Below are 13858 nucleotides of genomic sequence, written 5' to 3'. Positions count from 1 at the left end.
TTTGCTTGGCCTCGTTCCTCTACATGCCTCTCTTAATTGCTTACTGAACACGTCCATAGACATACATCACTGATAATTGCCGTGCTCTCATTTAGAGCCGTGAGACCATGATTTGCGCCGCCTTTCCATTCTGGAACGATGTGAAAATGAAGAGAAAGCAGCACACTGCAGAGTGGGATTTATCCGAATTCACAGCTGAACAATGCGTCCACTAGACTATCGACTCCTAACTCACTGGAACGCATTTGCACAAATGGGAGAATCATGACCAGAGACAGCTGCACACACACGTATGTACGGTGGGAGTGCTACTAGCCTTTCAGACAAAATCTTTCTTGCTTTCACCTTCACGGGCTTCTCTTTCATTTTAGAAGAAACTTCATAGTTTAGAAGAAAAAGAATACGCAGCTTCTGTACTACTGTAAATGTAGTTGATCAGCCAAGACATGTTTGACATCCATTTGCTTCTTTATCTTTGTAATGCACCTAACAAGTAATGAAACTCTCACTCAGGGTTTTGACATTGAGCTAAATAATCTCATCTTTAATTACACAATTTGTAAAACGATTCAAATATGTCAAATAAAATGGAACTACATTATCCCATTATATAAATTATATTGCACCCCACCTCTGAAGCCAGTCTAGAGTCTGAAAGCTGAAGGTTGTGCAGATAGCAATTTAATTCCACTCTCAACTTAAAATTTGTAGACCTGCATTAATCATGATTTGTTTTTATTTATTTTTTACGAAACAATTATTAAAAATTGAGAGAGATTTGTATGAAGACCGGGGCATTTTCAGAACTAAAACTAAAGAAGCAGACATTTGGACACCAAATACTTCTTGGCTTATCGATTACTTTTGGAGTAAGTGGAAAACTGTGCAATTTGATTTTTCACTCAACCATTCCTTTAATTGGCAGCATTATTTAAAGGCTTAAAGGCTTGGGAGACTTTCATTTTGCTACAATAGAATGCCAGTAAAATCCCTCTGTATTGTTCATAATAGAAATGTGAATAAGCCACAGGAATGTATAATAGAACACTCACTGCTTCCAGAGCCTTTAGTCCACTCTTTATACTGTAGACGTCCTTCTCCAGTTCAGCCAGACTGTGCACAGAGCAACAACAAATCAAACCAAACCTCCAGATCCAAAACATCTCAGTGTTCATAACTCACTGAATTAGGCTATAAAAAGGATATTTGTTGATATGGTCAAGTTTTGTGTAAGGAGACATTTCACATTTATATAAGGAGTCTCCAGTGTCAGCGCTGTGTAACATTCAGTAGGTTTTCCACCACAGGAAAGTCTTCAGGACTGGGGAGTTTGTACTTTCCTGTTTCTCAGTAATATGACAATCTGCATTTTTTGCTTGTGAATTTCACAGCATTTTTTGTGGACATTCTACAACATTAAATGTAGCTATAAACGGATAAAAAGTAGGTGTCGTTCATTCTTTAATAAATAAAATAACACTGCAATTGCTGATACGTTCCTGTGGTATAAGAGGAGTGAAACTTCTGGATGTTCTGCTAGAGAAAACTCAACTTTAGGGTGGTAATAGTAACTTCTTTTAACCACTATGTTGTTGATTATTTGCCTGTTGCCCTGTTATCTTTTATTCTTTACTAATAGCTTATAAAATGGGTGCAGAGTCGCTTAAGTTGAAAATGTGACTCACTTGACTTTTGCTGCCTCTGGTACGCTGAGCAGTTCGTGCTGGACGTTGAGAGTGTCAGGATAGTTCTTCTCAAAAATCATGATCAGGTAGTGCAACATGGTGATGTTCCTGTGAGAGACGAGCATACAGTAAACGGACCCTCCACTCCTTCAAATCACGAACACGTGGACTCGTATGCATAGCAACTGTTGCAAATCATTAACTTTAACCTGAAATGTTTTGGTATCATTAGATGTAGATATCAAAATGTCCCTATTTTGTGTTTTTGCTACCTTGATCATACTTCTGAATTTCCATATGACCTTTACTAGTGCAAAACCTGACTCTGATTGGTTACCTATGAGTTTCCAACATCCTTTCCTTTCCCAAGCAGGTCTGAAGATGACCAAGGTAACCAAAACAATTATGAATGAGTACATTGACGTGTAAAATTGTCTAGTGACTTCAAAGAAAAATCTGATTTTGTCAACACGTTTATGTGCACTTAAGTAATCGAGGTCTATGAGTCATAAAATAATTGGATTTTTTTTTTTTTTCAAAACAACTTGGTGCCCATGAATTCACTAATCAATATACGATTTAAATGTAAAATTCCTGCTGTATTGTTAACATTGCGTCGCTTAATGGTAAATATCTATTTGGGAGTTTTAGTTTTTAAATAGTAATTTGGATAATAATGCTGGTCTTCGTCAAGTAGTAAAATCTTTTACTGTGTTCACACGTGCAGATATAGAAAAACTAAAAATGTCATCTTAAATGGTGTAAATACTAAGCTCCTGCTTTCTTTAGCCTGCTATAACATATGTATTACATGCTGTTTACATGACCACTTGATTACTTTGGTAACTGCACTTAGAATGCCATGAATATTTGAGTAAATTTAGAGACACCCTAATACTCAAGGGCCAATTACACCCAACCACAATGTCCCATAGTGCAGCGATCGCTCAAGTCACAGTTCAAATGCAGCACTGACCTGTCTATGCTTGACTTGGTGTCTACAATCTTGTTCAGGCTGGACACTTTGAAGCCATAGGCATTCCCTCTTTGGCCTTTATTCAGGAAGTTCCCAAAGGCCAGGACCACCTCCAAAATCTGAGTCAGACGTTTACTCCTCATCACCTCACGGGACGCACACACAATAGCTGAGGAGAAAGCAGATGTGAGAACGTGAAGAAAAACGGACTTTCTTGACATCGGACACTGTACACGGCGTTAAGAGAACGTTGAGTAAGAATTATAAAAGACAATTAAACAATATGAACATTATCAGGTTATGAGAAGTAAGGAATAAAACACTCGGATGCATGCTGTCATCGGAAAATAATCCAAGACCAACCCGAAGTGAAATACTTATCTATCAGCAAGACCCCAAGTGTTTTACTCATCTTGTAACAATACAAATTTGCCAATTATTACATAAAAAAAATGATTAAGGAATGACGTAGTACTTTTTATCCATTTATAGTTATTTAATGTTGTGGAATGTCTGAGAGACAAGTAGACAATGTACTGATTGCTATAAAACTCTGACACTGAAGACTCCTTACTACAGAAAAATAATGTATTAGAACAAGCATGTAATAAGAATATAAACTTAGCTTATTTGAACAATCACCTTGAATTTAATTTCCATAAAATGCCTATAGCATCATTTTTGCATCGAGAAGAAATGAGATGCTGCTTTGCCGGTTAAAGAGCTTATGGATCTTGCACACCACTCATGTTGACATCAGTCCTACATTACGAGTGCAATCCTCCCTAAAACCAAAACCTCCATCACTCTCTCAATCATAAATGGGCCAAAACAAGATTTAATCAAAGCAATCAATACTAAACCACACACCCGTTGCATAAAAGGTTTCAATAAGGCAAGGCTATCGTTCCCTTTTCATTCTTTTCACCAAATGTATTTCTCAGGAACACACAAAGACAAAACCACCAAATTTCCCAAAAAAGCCCCTGGCATCAGACAAAACCATTACTTAACCTCAGGGTCCACTATGAGCCAGATCATGTGTATAGAAATTCCTGCATCAGTGTGTGTTTGAGAATGAATTGGTCTCAACTCTGATCTGTCCTCACTGTACTGGGATTCCCATCATGAGCTCCCATTACTGAATCATCACACAGCTCTGATGCCTGGCCACAAGTTTCTTCTCACTCCTACAAATCACACTCCTAAAGAAGTGCGGTTAAATTTAGACGCAGCCTCCGACTCATGGTTCTCTACAAACTCTAAACGCCTCTGATTTTGACATGAGTGAGCATGTGAGGGTGGGGTGGGTCACAGATCTTGGGCCAGCATTTGTTGTTCCTTTCCACTGGTAGTTAAAACCATTCTCTGCAGACTATAAAGCCACTCTGGGCATTAGCCTTCCACTGTGTGGCCTCTCAGATTTATGCTCTCATACAGAACATGACAGATGCATGGAGGGAAAGTGCAGGATTGTTAGCTGATAAAACACACTAACGTTTGTGGCTTGTTAGAGTTTCGGCTGTAAACGGAGTGTTTTCATGGCGTGCGGTGCAGAGACAGCGCTTTCAATACCTCAACATATCTGTCAGGCAGACGGTATCTTGAGGTGCTGCAACGCCCTTGAAGGTGAGGTAAACTGTTAATGAGGTCTACATGAGACACATGCCAGAGTAGATTCTGTTTATGCAGTGAAACCCACTGACATGCACAGATACACATACATACTCATGTATGAGTATTGTCGAGAGTTACCCGTGGGATCTTGGTTGTTTGTCTGACTAATCCCCTAATTACCTGGTCACCGACTTTTGGTGGACTGCCTCCTTTAGGCAGAGTCACAGTTGTTCCATCCATCCATCCATCCTCCATATTTCTTAACAGGGCACAATCACACACACATTCACACACTACGGACAATTTGCAAATGCCGACCGGCCTACAACGCATGTCTTTGGACTGGGGGAGGAAACCAGAGTACCCGGAGGAAACCCCCGAACATGCTAACTTTGCGTGCACAGAGCGGAGGCAGGATTCAAACCATCAACCTCGGAGGTGCGAGTCAAACGTGCTAATGTATTTTGAGAGCTCTTTGTGCTTCATAATGATAATTGATTAGTTATGTTCTCTAACAAAGTCTAGGGCCTTCCAGGAACGAGTGTATTAATATTGAGATCATGTGACACAGTTAGACATTAGACACAGTTGGACTCCGTTCAACTAATGATATGACCTCTGTGGATGACTGTTTGCATTAGTACTACAACCCAAATTCCGAAAAAAGTTGGGACAGTATGGAAAATGCTAATAAAACCAAAAGTGGAGTGATTTGTAAATGTACTCTGACTTGTATTCAAACAAAAAACTTATAAATACAAGGTATTTGAAGTTTGACCTAATCAACTGCATAGTCTTTTTGAAGGTAAATTTTTATTTTGAAATTGATGCATGCAACACGTTCCAAAAAAATTGGGACGGGGCAATTTAGGACTAATAGCGATGTGATAAGTTGAAATATGAAGGTAATAGTATATAGTATATAGGGAGCCTCCAAAAAAAGACCTAGTCCTTCAAGAGCAAGGATGGGTCGAGGCTCACCGATCTGCCAACAGATGCGTCAGTGAATAATCCAACACTTTGAGAACAACATTCCCCAAAGACAAATCGGTAGGATTTTGGGCATTTCACCTTCTACAGTGCTCAATATAATTAAAAGATTCAAGGAATCCGGTTAAATCTTGGTGCGTAAAGGTCAAGGCTGAAAACCACTCCTGAATGCGTGTGAACTCCGATCCCTCAGACGTCACTGTCTTAAAAACAGTCATGAGTCTGTAATGGATATCCTGACATGGGCTCGGGATACTTTGGTAAACCAGTCAACACCATACGCCGCTGCATCCACAGATGCAAGTTAAGGCTTTACTATGCAAATCAGAAGCCATACATCAACACTGTCCAGAAGTGCTGCAGACTTCTCTGGGCTCCATTTAATCTGAGATGGACAGTAGCACAGTGGAATCGTGTTTTGTGGTCCGACGAGTCGACATTTCACATAGTTTTTGGACAAAACAGCCGTCGTGTTCTCCGGGCCAAAGAGGAAACGGACCATCCAAGCTGTTATCAGCGTCAGGTCCAAAAGCCAATGTCTGTCATGGTATGGGGGTGTGTCAGTGCCCATGGCATGGGTAACATCTGTGAGGGCACCATTAATGCAGAAAGATATGTACACATTTTGGAGCAACATGTGCTGCCATCCAGAGCAGGACAAGGCCAAACCACATTCTGCCTGGATTACAAGCGCATGGTTGCGGAAGCAGAGCGTGCGGGTGCTAGCATGGCCTGCCTGCAGTCCTGACCTGTCTCCGATTGAGAATGTATGGTGCATTATGAAGTGCAAAATAAGGCAACGAAGGCCCCGTACAGTTGCGCAGCTGAAGAAATGCATACTGGATGAATGGGGGAAAATTCCGCTTGCTAAACTTAACCAACTGGTGTCTTCACTCAGCGCCCAAATGCTTAATAAGTGTTATTAAAAGAAAAGGTGATGTTACACAGTGGTAAACAGTCGACTGTACCAACTTTTTTGGAGTGTGTTGCAGTCATCAGATTTGAAAAGAGATGTACAAAAATGTTTTAAAAAATAAATTTAATTCACAAAGTAAATGTGTTTTCAATATAGTACAGGGTGAATTTGAATTTTCAAATTACTTTTTTTTTTTTTTGGCGTTTTCCATACTGTCCCAACATTTTCAGAATTGGGGTTGTAATTTAGGGATTTCACAACAGGGGTGAATACTTATGCAATCACATATTTAATGTTTTTTGATTTGAAAATAAACTATAATGACGTTATTTCCCACCAGCTCAATATTATGGGCTATTTAGTGTAGATTAATAACATCTAATCCAGAAAAAGTTCATTTCAGTTCCAGGTTATAAAACTATAAAGTGTGGGAAAGTTCAAGGAGGGTGAGAATTTATGTAAGCCACTGTATTACAACACTAATCCTTACCCACCCCCACCCCGCACACAATTCCAATTGCGTGAAGTGTATTCGAACTCTCTGATGCAATGAGCCTTGTTCATGAGAACGACTCGCCTCAACTTTTGCCAGCTTTCCAAAACAGCCTCCCTGGCAACTCGAGAGAGGTTCAAGCACCAGAGACACACATACAGATTCATACACATATTCTCCATCATAGGTATTGATATTATATTATTTTGAAAATGAACTACAGGGGACCATTTTCACGAGAATAGTAGTATAACAGTATTATAAAATATTGTTCATTTGACTGGGCAGTTCTTTTCTGTAACTACATATTTGCTGTTTACGTGGTTGTATATAAAAGCAGCTGCACTGGACAGGGGGATCCGACAATGTAGTGGTATTCACTAATGATACTGCACCAACTCCATCTTAGTGCAAACATCGTAATCCTGTGTTTTCCTGACTTCAAGCGATAAGTCCCATTTCTTACAACCTCATTTTGTTTTGTAGTCATCTATGTAATTCAACAAATTACTAAATAACAAATAAAACACTTTAGGACATGATATAATAGGAAATTAATCAAGGACAGTGGTAGTGTAATACCCCCAGAGTTAAAACAGCATGTCCTGAAGTGTTTTATTCCTCTTATACCACAGCAACATGCCAGCAATTACATTTTTTTAAATCAGTCTATAGTATTTACTATTGTGGAACGTCCATGAAAAAAAAAAATCCTCGCTCCTCATTATTAACCATTAAAAAGTGCAAACACTGGCGACTCCTTCCATAAACATCTGACAGAAAGCACCATATCAACAATTACTGTATATATATACACATACATAAATTTTATATTATATATATATATATATATATATATATATATATATATATATATATATATATATATATATATATACACACACACACATACACACACACACACACACGTGTACGTTATATATGTGTGTGTGTGTGTGTATGTATGTATATGTTATTTATGTGGCGCTTCTGCCATACGAGTCCCTGTGAATTAACTGTTACTATAGAAATATTACAAGAAGCATGTTACTTACCCTCAACCTTCGGCTTGGTCTCTGCAAGTCGTTCTGCAAACTTCTTTTTAAAGAATAGTGACTGGAGCCTCTGCTGGTAGTGATCAATCCTAACCAGGAGTCAGGCAGAGGTAGAAAGACCAAAAAAAAAAAAAAAAAGAAAGAAAAGAATAATCAGTCTCCAGAGGAGAGTCATTTCAAAGAAAGTTTTGGCTCTCCCACACAGATTCCTGAGCTTTTATCCCTAATTAGCTCCTGCAAACCCTGTGCACTCGTGGAGAATCACGATGCAGGGACCCCCCTCTGCTGAGAAGGGGAAAGAAAAAGGGTGGAAGGGTAGCAGGATGATTTCAAAGCGTAGTTTATCCATACTGAATGATAAAGAGGAAAAATAATAGTGCATTTTAGGGGCGCCGGTGAGACTAGACGCGAGGTTGTGGAAATTTCAAGAGACCACAGGCTATTGAGGTGGTTTCGTTTTTTATATAAAAGTCAAAACATGCTATTAGCAATCACGGACACCACAACGAGGGGGATTTGTTTTTGTTGGATTTTTGTTTGAAAAGATGTTTTTCATGCACACTTGCACGGTTACCATCAAAGTTTCTCTTCACTTCAATTTGACCACAGGGTTAATTTTTCTCAAACAAGCCATTTGTACCTGCTCATGTCGTAGAGGAAGCGGTCGGCGCGTGCCATGCGGTCCAGCTCATGCTTGTGTTCCTCCAGAAGGTCAATATCACTCTTTTCAGGAACAAACTTTAACAGCTGGCAAAAAAACCCCAAAAAACATTACACAATACTGTAGATTCAAATAAGGATATCATGTAAAGAATAAAACAATTCAGGGCGTGCTGTTGCAGTAAAATAACCAAAGACTGAGTTGTGTGATCCGGCCCAATGGATCTTATCTTTTTAAAAGATCCATCTACAGCCAAGTCTTTACTTCTCTCAGAGGGAACTAGATTTAGAGCTAAAATATCCTGTAACACTCTTAAACGAATTACTTGTTTTAGAGGAATATAAGTAATTATTTGTTAATATTCACAACAATAATTTTTCGGCCATTCTCCTAAAGGGTGCCAATTATTCTGAAGTTCACTAACTACAGTACATCAAATCACAACAAGTGCGAGATCAGCTTTATAAGCGTTTAAGTACCTGCTCTAGCATATCTTTAGCCAGCTCCTCTCTCTCGTCCATTTCCAGAATGGCTCTCTTGATCTCCTCATTGCTCATTTTCAACCTGCATGGGCAGAAATGATCAGAAATGATGACACAAGCAATATCAGGAATCATCACTTTAAACGTCATGTGCTCACATGATGTACACATCATGTACAGTATATGGCCTTACACACAACAGTCTGTTTGGGTTAATCGATGTCGTGCTCTGCAAGCTGTGATCAATAGCTATTGAACGCACGGTCATGGCCTCATTAGGATGTTACGTACCCCCTGAGTCAGTTTGTGCTGGTTTCTCAGAAAAAATAAAAAATAAAAAATAAAATACAAACTGGAGGAAGTAATCTCTACATAATCTCTAGATGTACGCAATTTTAACTAATCCTACGTCGCGATCTAAAAACGCTGCAAGACTCTACATGCAACACTTACCTTTTAATGTTGTGCTAAATGTTCTAGATTGACACTGAACAAAAATCTAAAATACCCCATATGATATTGGATTCACGTAAATATCAATTTATTGGAGAATCCATGCACAGCCCACGATTTAAACATGAGATTCCCCAACCATGACGTCAATACACAGGACAAAGGTTATATCGGTAATTCAATGTTTTTCCCGCCTAAAAACATTAGACAATTACACAGTAAAGCCTAACCCGTCAAAAACATTCCTAAAATATCCGCTGTTGGTAATCGAGGTCAGATAAAAACATTTCAAAAACATTAACTTTACAAGCTTTGAAGAAGATACAAATTGAAGGTCGACCCCGTTTAAATGTCAGCTTATAAATTCTTACATTTCATTACTAAAAGCTCGTCTCGGTAGTTTCATGAATCTATTTTAACGAGAAATTCTTAGCAAGGAACTTAGTTCCACATAGGACATCTTTTAGTAGTACATCATTTGTGCCGGATCATGCCTGGAAGAGGATCCAGCACTTCTATGCTCAGGAACCATATATATATATATATATATATATATATGTGTGTGTGTGTGTGTGTGTGTGTATTTAATACAAACAAATAATTAAATATATAAAATAAGAATGTGATGATAATAAAATCATGAAATAATACCATTTTTTATTTCCTTATTTGTCACCTCACCTTTAAAAAAAAATACAAAATTGGCTTTCCCCCAACCCCCCCGTCCATTTATGTTCCAGTACCGTGTGAATTAGAAATTAAGCACTGGTGGTAAAATAACATTCTGTGAAATTGGCCTTTAAACATTATGAACCATAACAAAAATGTGAATAAGACAGCAATTTTGCCTCTTACGTGTGATGTGCCACACTGAGCAGCTCATGTCCATGAGAATAATGTAAATTTCTCCGTGGATAGAACATCTTCCAACAACTTCTTAGATTTCACAATTCGCAAATTCATTCTTTATACATTAGTTAAACATTAGAAGCTACAAATTCGTTGTTGTTGATGTTTGAATAGTTAAGTTATGTGCTGTGAGCTTGGCTGCGAGTCATATTCCTTGCGTGTTCAGGCCTACTTAAGGCAATTAAACTGATTAAACTGACAAGGTGCTGAGTCAACATCGCCGAGTCATGGGTAAGGACATACTTGGAGAGTAAGATAACGCAGTTCTGCGCCCGCCGCCCATCGATGACGGACAGCTCCTTCACTTTCCTTGAGCTTAGGTACAAGTCATCCATTGAGCCAGTCTCCTTCTGCAGAGAGCAAGAAAGTGGAAGAGATGGGGGAAAAAAAAAACATTCATCAGAACACATACAACAGAGTATTTTAAACACAGCTTGATATCTTACATTTAAATCTTTGGATGGTGTAATTTGGAATAAACCTGCCAAATATTTTCATGGTACAATGTCTAAGGAAAAAAAAAACAACAAAAAAAAACAACATACAGATAATATCTGTGATACATTGCTTCCCCTTGCTGAATCTCCTGATCTCATACCCAGATCATGAATGTGGCTGCATTCACCATGTACCACCGTCACAGGGATTCTGAAGCCATATTTCTGAAGCCATATCTTTCCAGTCAATGATAAAATACTGGTGCTGAATTAGATAAACAGAGGAAGCTGTGACAAAATGTAGTAAGCCACAAAACGGACATTACAGCCATAACTTTCCATTAAACACTAGATGGACAGGAAACAGCTCCAGGATTCGGAGCAGACGGTTAAGTGAGGACTGTGTGACGGAGGCTGCTGAGGTGAGGATGTTTAAAGTACAGTGAGCTATTTATGGGTGAAAGCTTTTCCTCTGCTCTGTACGCAACTACAAGAGTGATTCAACAACCGCTGAACGGGCGTCCAAATAAGGCTCACTGCTTCCAGTGCTGTGGCTGATGGGATTTGGGTTTGGCGCAAGGTCAGAAGACTACTCCTACTCACTTTCAGACCTTGCCAAAACATCACTCACTACCAACTCGGCAGAAGGGATGGACAGCAGAAAACGAACCTTTAGGAAATACTGAGCTTATGGACTATTACTGAAGTGATTTAGCTAAAAACCTACAGGCACATTCATTAGAAATGATTTTTTTAAGACCTCAGTTAAGATATGATGGGTACATTCACCAAATCAAGCCTAGTATTACTATACCAATGTTTAAATCTGTAATCAGCAATGTTGGCTCACGTTAGAAACACAAATTGGGAAGTTTAAAACTTGTGTGTGAATTCTTGTTATCAGCCATAACATTAAAACCACCTGCTTAATATTGTATAGGTCCGACTCGTGCTGCCAAAGCAGCTTTGACCCGTCGAGGTGGGAACACCCCACACGGAACACCCCACAAGACCTCCTGTTTTGGAGAAGCTCTGACCCAGTCGTCTAGCCATCACAATTTGGCCCTTATCAAAGTCGCTCAGATCCTTACTCTTGCCCATTTTTCCTGTTTCCAACACATCAACTTCGAGACCTGACTGTTCACTTGGTGCATAATAAACCCCACCCCTTGACAGGTGCCACTGTAACAAGATAATCAATGTTAGTCACCTCACCTGCCAGTGGTTTTAATGTTATTGTCGATCTGTGCATTTTATTTAATTTTATTAACAGCAGCAATAATGCAAGTTTTTACTTAAAATAAATAGGACTTAAAAAAATCACTGATTCCACCTTTAATTATTTAAACATCAAGCCTGTAGTTTTACATTCTAATGCCACTACATTGGCCCCCAGTTTTATCTCTAAAATCTTAAGAGCTAAAACAAAAACATTGCTGGGATGCATAAACGAGTGAATAAATTCAGAGTTCATATTCAAAGTCAAAGTCGTATTCATATTTATGCAAAACCTGCTGACCCTACCTTCAACGCAACCGCCCGAACACACTGAACCTACAAACGAACTAAAAGCAGTTTTAAGGTCGTGTGAAGGTTGTGAGGCTGGCAGCAGATTGTGGGAAAAGGCTCGAGGCCAAAGGCAGTGACTACACAAAACTAAAGACTCACCTGCTTGAAGGATTGGTTAGTGAGCAGCTCCTGGTCAGGCAGATGGAGAGAGCAGCACAGAAGGAAAAAAAAAACATTGGAAGACATGCAGTGATTAGCGTCACAAGCAGCAGATCTACAGAAAAAAAGGCTCAGCCAGAGCTGGGCTGCAGATTCAGCTACACACACACACACACACACACACACACACAGAGCCACAGATTCTTACTACTAATGCTGTAAAAGACAAAAAAAACTACATAGCCATATAAGTCAATATGATGTGATGCATCTGAATTGGAAATGGTGTTGCCATGGTCTCTGCTGTTGGCATGGGTCAGTTAGCACAATGAAAGCGCTACAGATTCTACTCCATGCTTAAGCTCTTTATCAGGTCGAACATAACAAGCCATTCAGCGAAGAACAGCTGCTGTAAACGTGTGGTGGTCTGGGAAAACCCGTCGTATGTCATTGTGACTGGATCCTACGCATGATGCCTCAACTATCAGGAAGCATAAATATATTTCACCAAAATGACATGGAAATGTTTTTTTCCATTTATTATTTTTTTTCTTGGCATGGCTGTCTTCCAAAATCTGCAACGATCATGTTGGGAAGGAGCCAGTTTAGTAAATGCAGACAATTCAACAAAATAGTCAGTCTACAGTACCTAAATATGTCTGAAGCTTTGCTAGAGAAGTGTCATTGACTCACACAGTGAATATCATAGGTCGATGTGAATAGGAGTGAATATCATGTGCTAACTTATAGGGCGGCTGTGGCTCAGGTGGTAGAGCGGGTTTCCACTAATCGTAGGGTTGGCGGTTCGATTCCCGGCCCACATGACTCCACATACCGAAGTGTCCTTGGGCAAGACACTGAACCCCAAGTTGCTCCAGATGGCAAGTTAGCACCTTGCATGGCAGCTCTGCTACCATTGGTGTGTGAGTGTGTATGTAAAGCACAGTGTAAAGACACAGTGTAAAGCGCTATATAAGCGCAGACCATTTATTTCATGAAAACAGACAATCATTTTAAAAATGAATCAATTTTGTTTGTAATCAGATACCAGCTGTCAAAATGTCCGTCATGCTTCTGCACTGCATTCATAATGGAAAATGTCAATGCTATTTTCTTTCTTGGGGGTAAGGAGATATTAAAATGATACAGCTTCTGGTTGAGATGCATGCAAAAGAGAAACAAATTCCGGTTTCTGAAGGCCTGTTGCTTCAGATCTAGATCGAGAATGTTGAATTTTCAGCATGTGAAGGGTTTTCCCAGGCTGCCACACAAACATGACTCTACAAGGGCAACGCTTCCAAGTTCCTACTGTAGATCATCTGCTCACGCACTAACAAACATGACACGATATGCAAATGTGCGTCATTATTGCAAAATAGTTCAAACAACATATTCAAATCCTTCATACTTGCTGCCTCTGATACGCCGAAAACATCTTCTCAATATCTTTCAGGTCAAGGACTTTGAAAGCCCGCAGGTCATCGATGTCGTGCCAAATGGTACCAGTGATCTTGTT

The 13858-nt window shown here is 39.4% G+C and overlaps 1 protein-coding gene across 5 annotated transcripts in view; it reads right to left on the bottom strand.

The window, feature by feature from the left end:
* Positions 1-13858, bottom strand: part of daam2 (dishevelled associated activator of morphogenesis 2) — a 128815-nt gene that overhangs the window by 8324 nt on the left and 106633 nt on the right. For 4 of the 5 annotated variants that reach the window (XM_053632686.1, XM_053632689.1, XM_053632691.1 and 1 more), the window contains exons 15-23: positions 13751-13858; positions 12343-12372; positions 10481-10587; positions 8873-8957; positions 8373-8479; positions 7733-7821; positions 2662-2830; positions 1686-1793; positions 1053-1113 (exon numbers count right to left, since the gene is read on the bottom strand). In XM_053632686.1, coding sequence (XP_053488661.1) covers positions 1053-1113; positions 1686-1793; positions 2662-2830; positions 7733-7821; positions 8373-8479; positions 8873-8957; positions 10481-10587; positions 12343-12372; positions 13751-13858 — 864 coding nt within the window. The remainder of the gene's footprint in view (positions 1-1052; positions 1114-1685; positions 1794-2661; positions 2831-7732; positions 7822-8372; positions 8480-8872; positions 8958-10480; positions 10588-12342; positions 12373-13750) is intronic. The other variant, XM_053632687.1, reaches the window with a different exon arrangement.

Source organism: Ictalurus furcatus, chromosome 9 (assembly GCF_023375685.1).
Source record: "Ictalurus furcatus strain D&B chromosome 9, Billie_1.0, whole genome shotgun sequence".
NCBI classification, from domain to species: Eukaryota; Metazoa; Chordata; class Actinopteri; order Siluriformes; family Ictaluridae; genus Ictalurus; species Ictalurus furcatus.
This window is presented reverse-complemented; position numbering and strand designations above follow the sequence as displayed.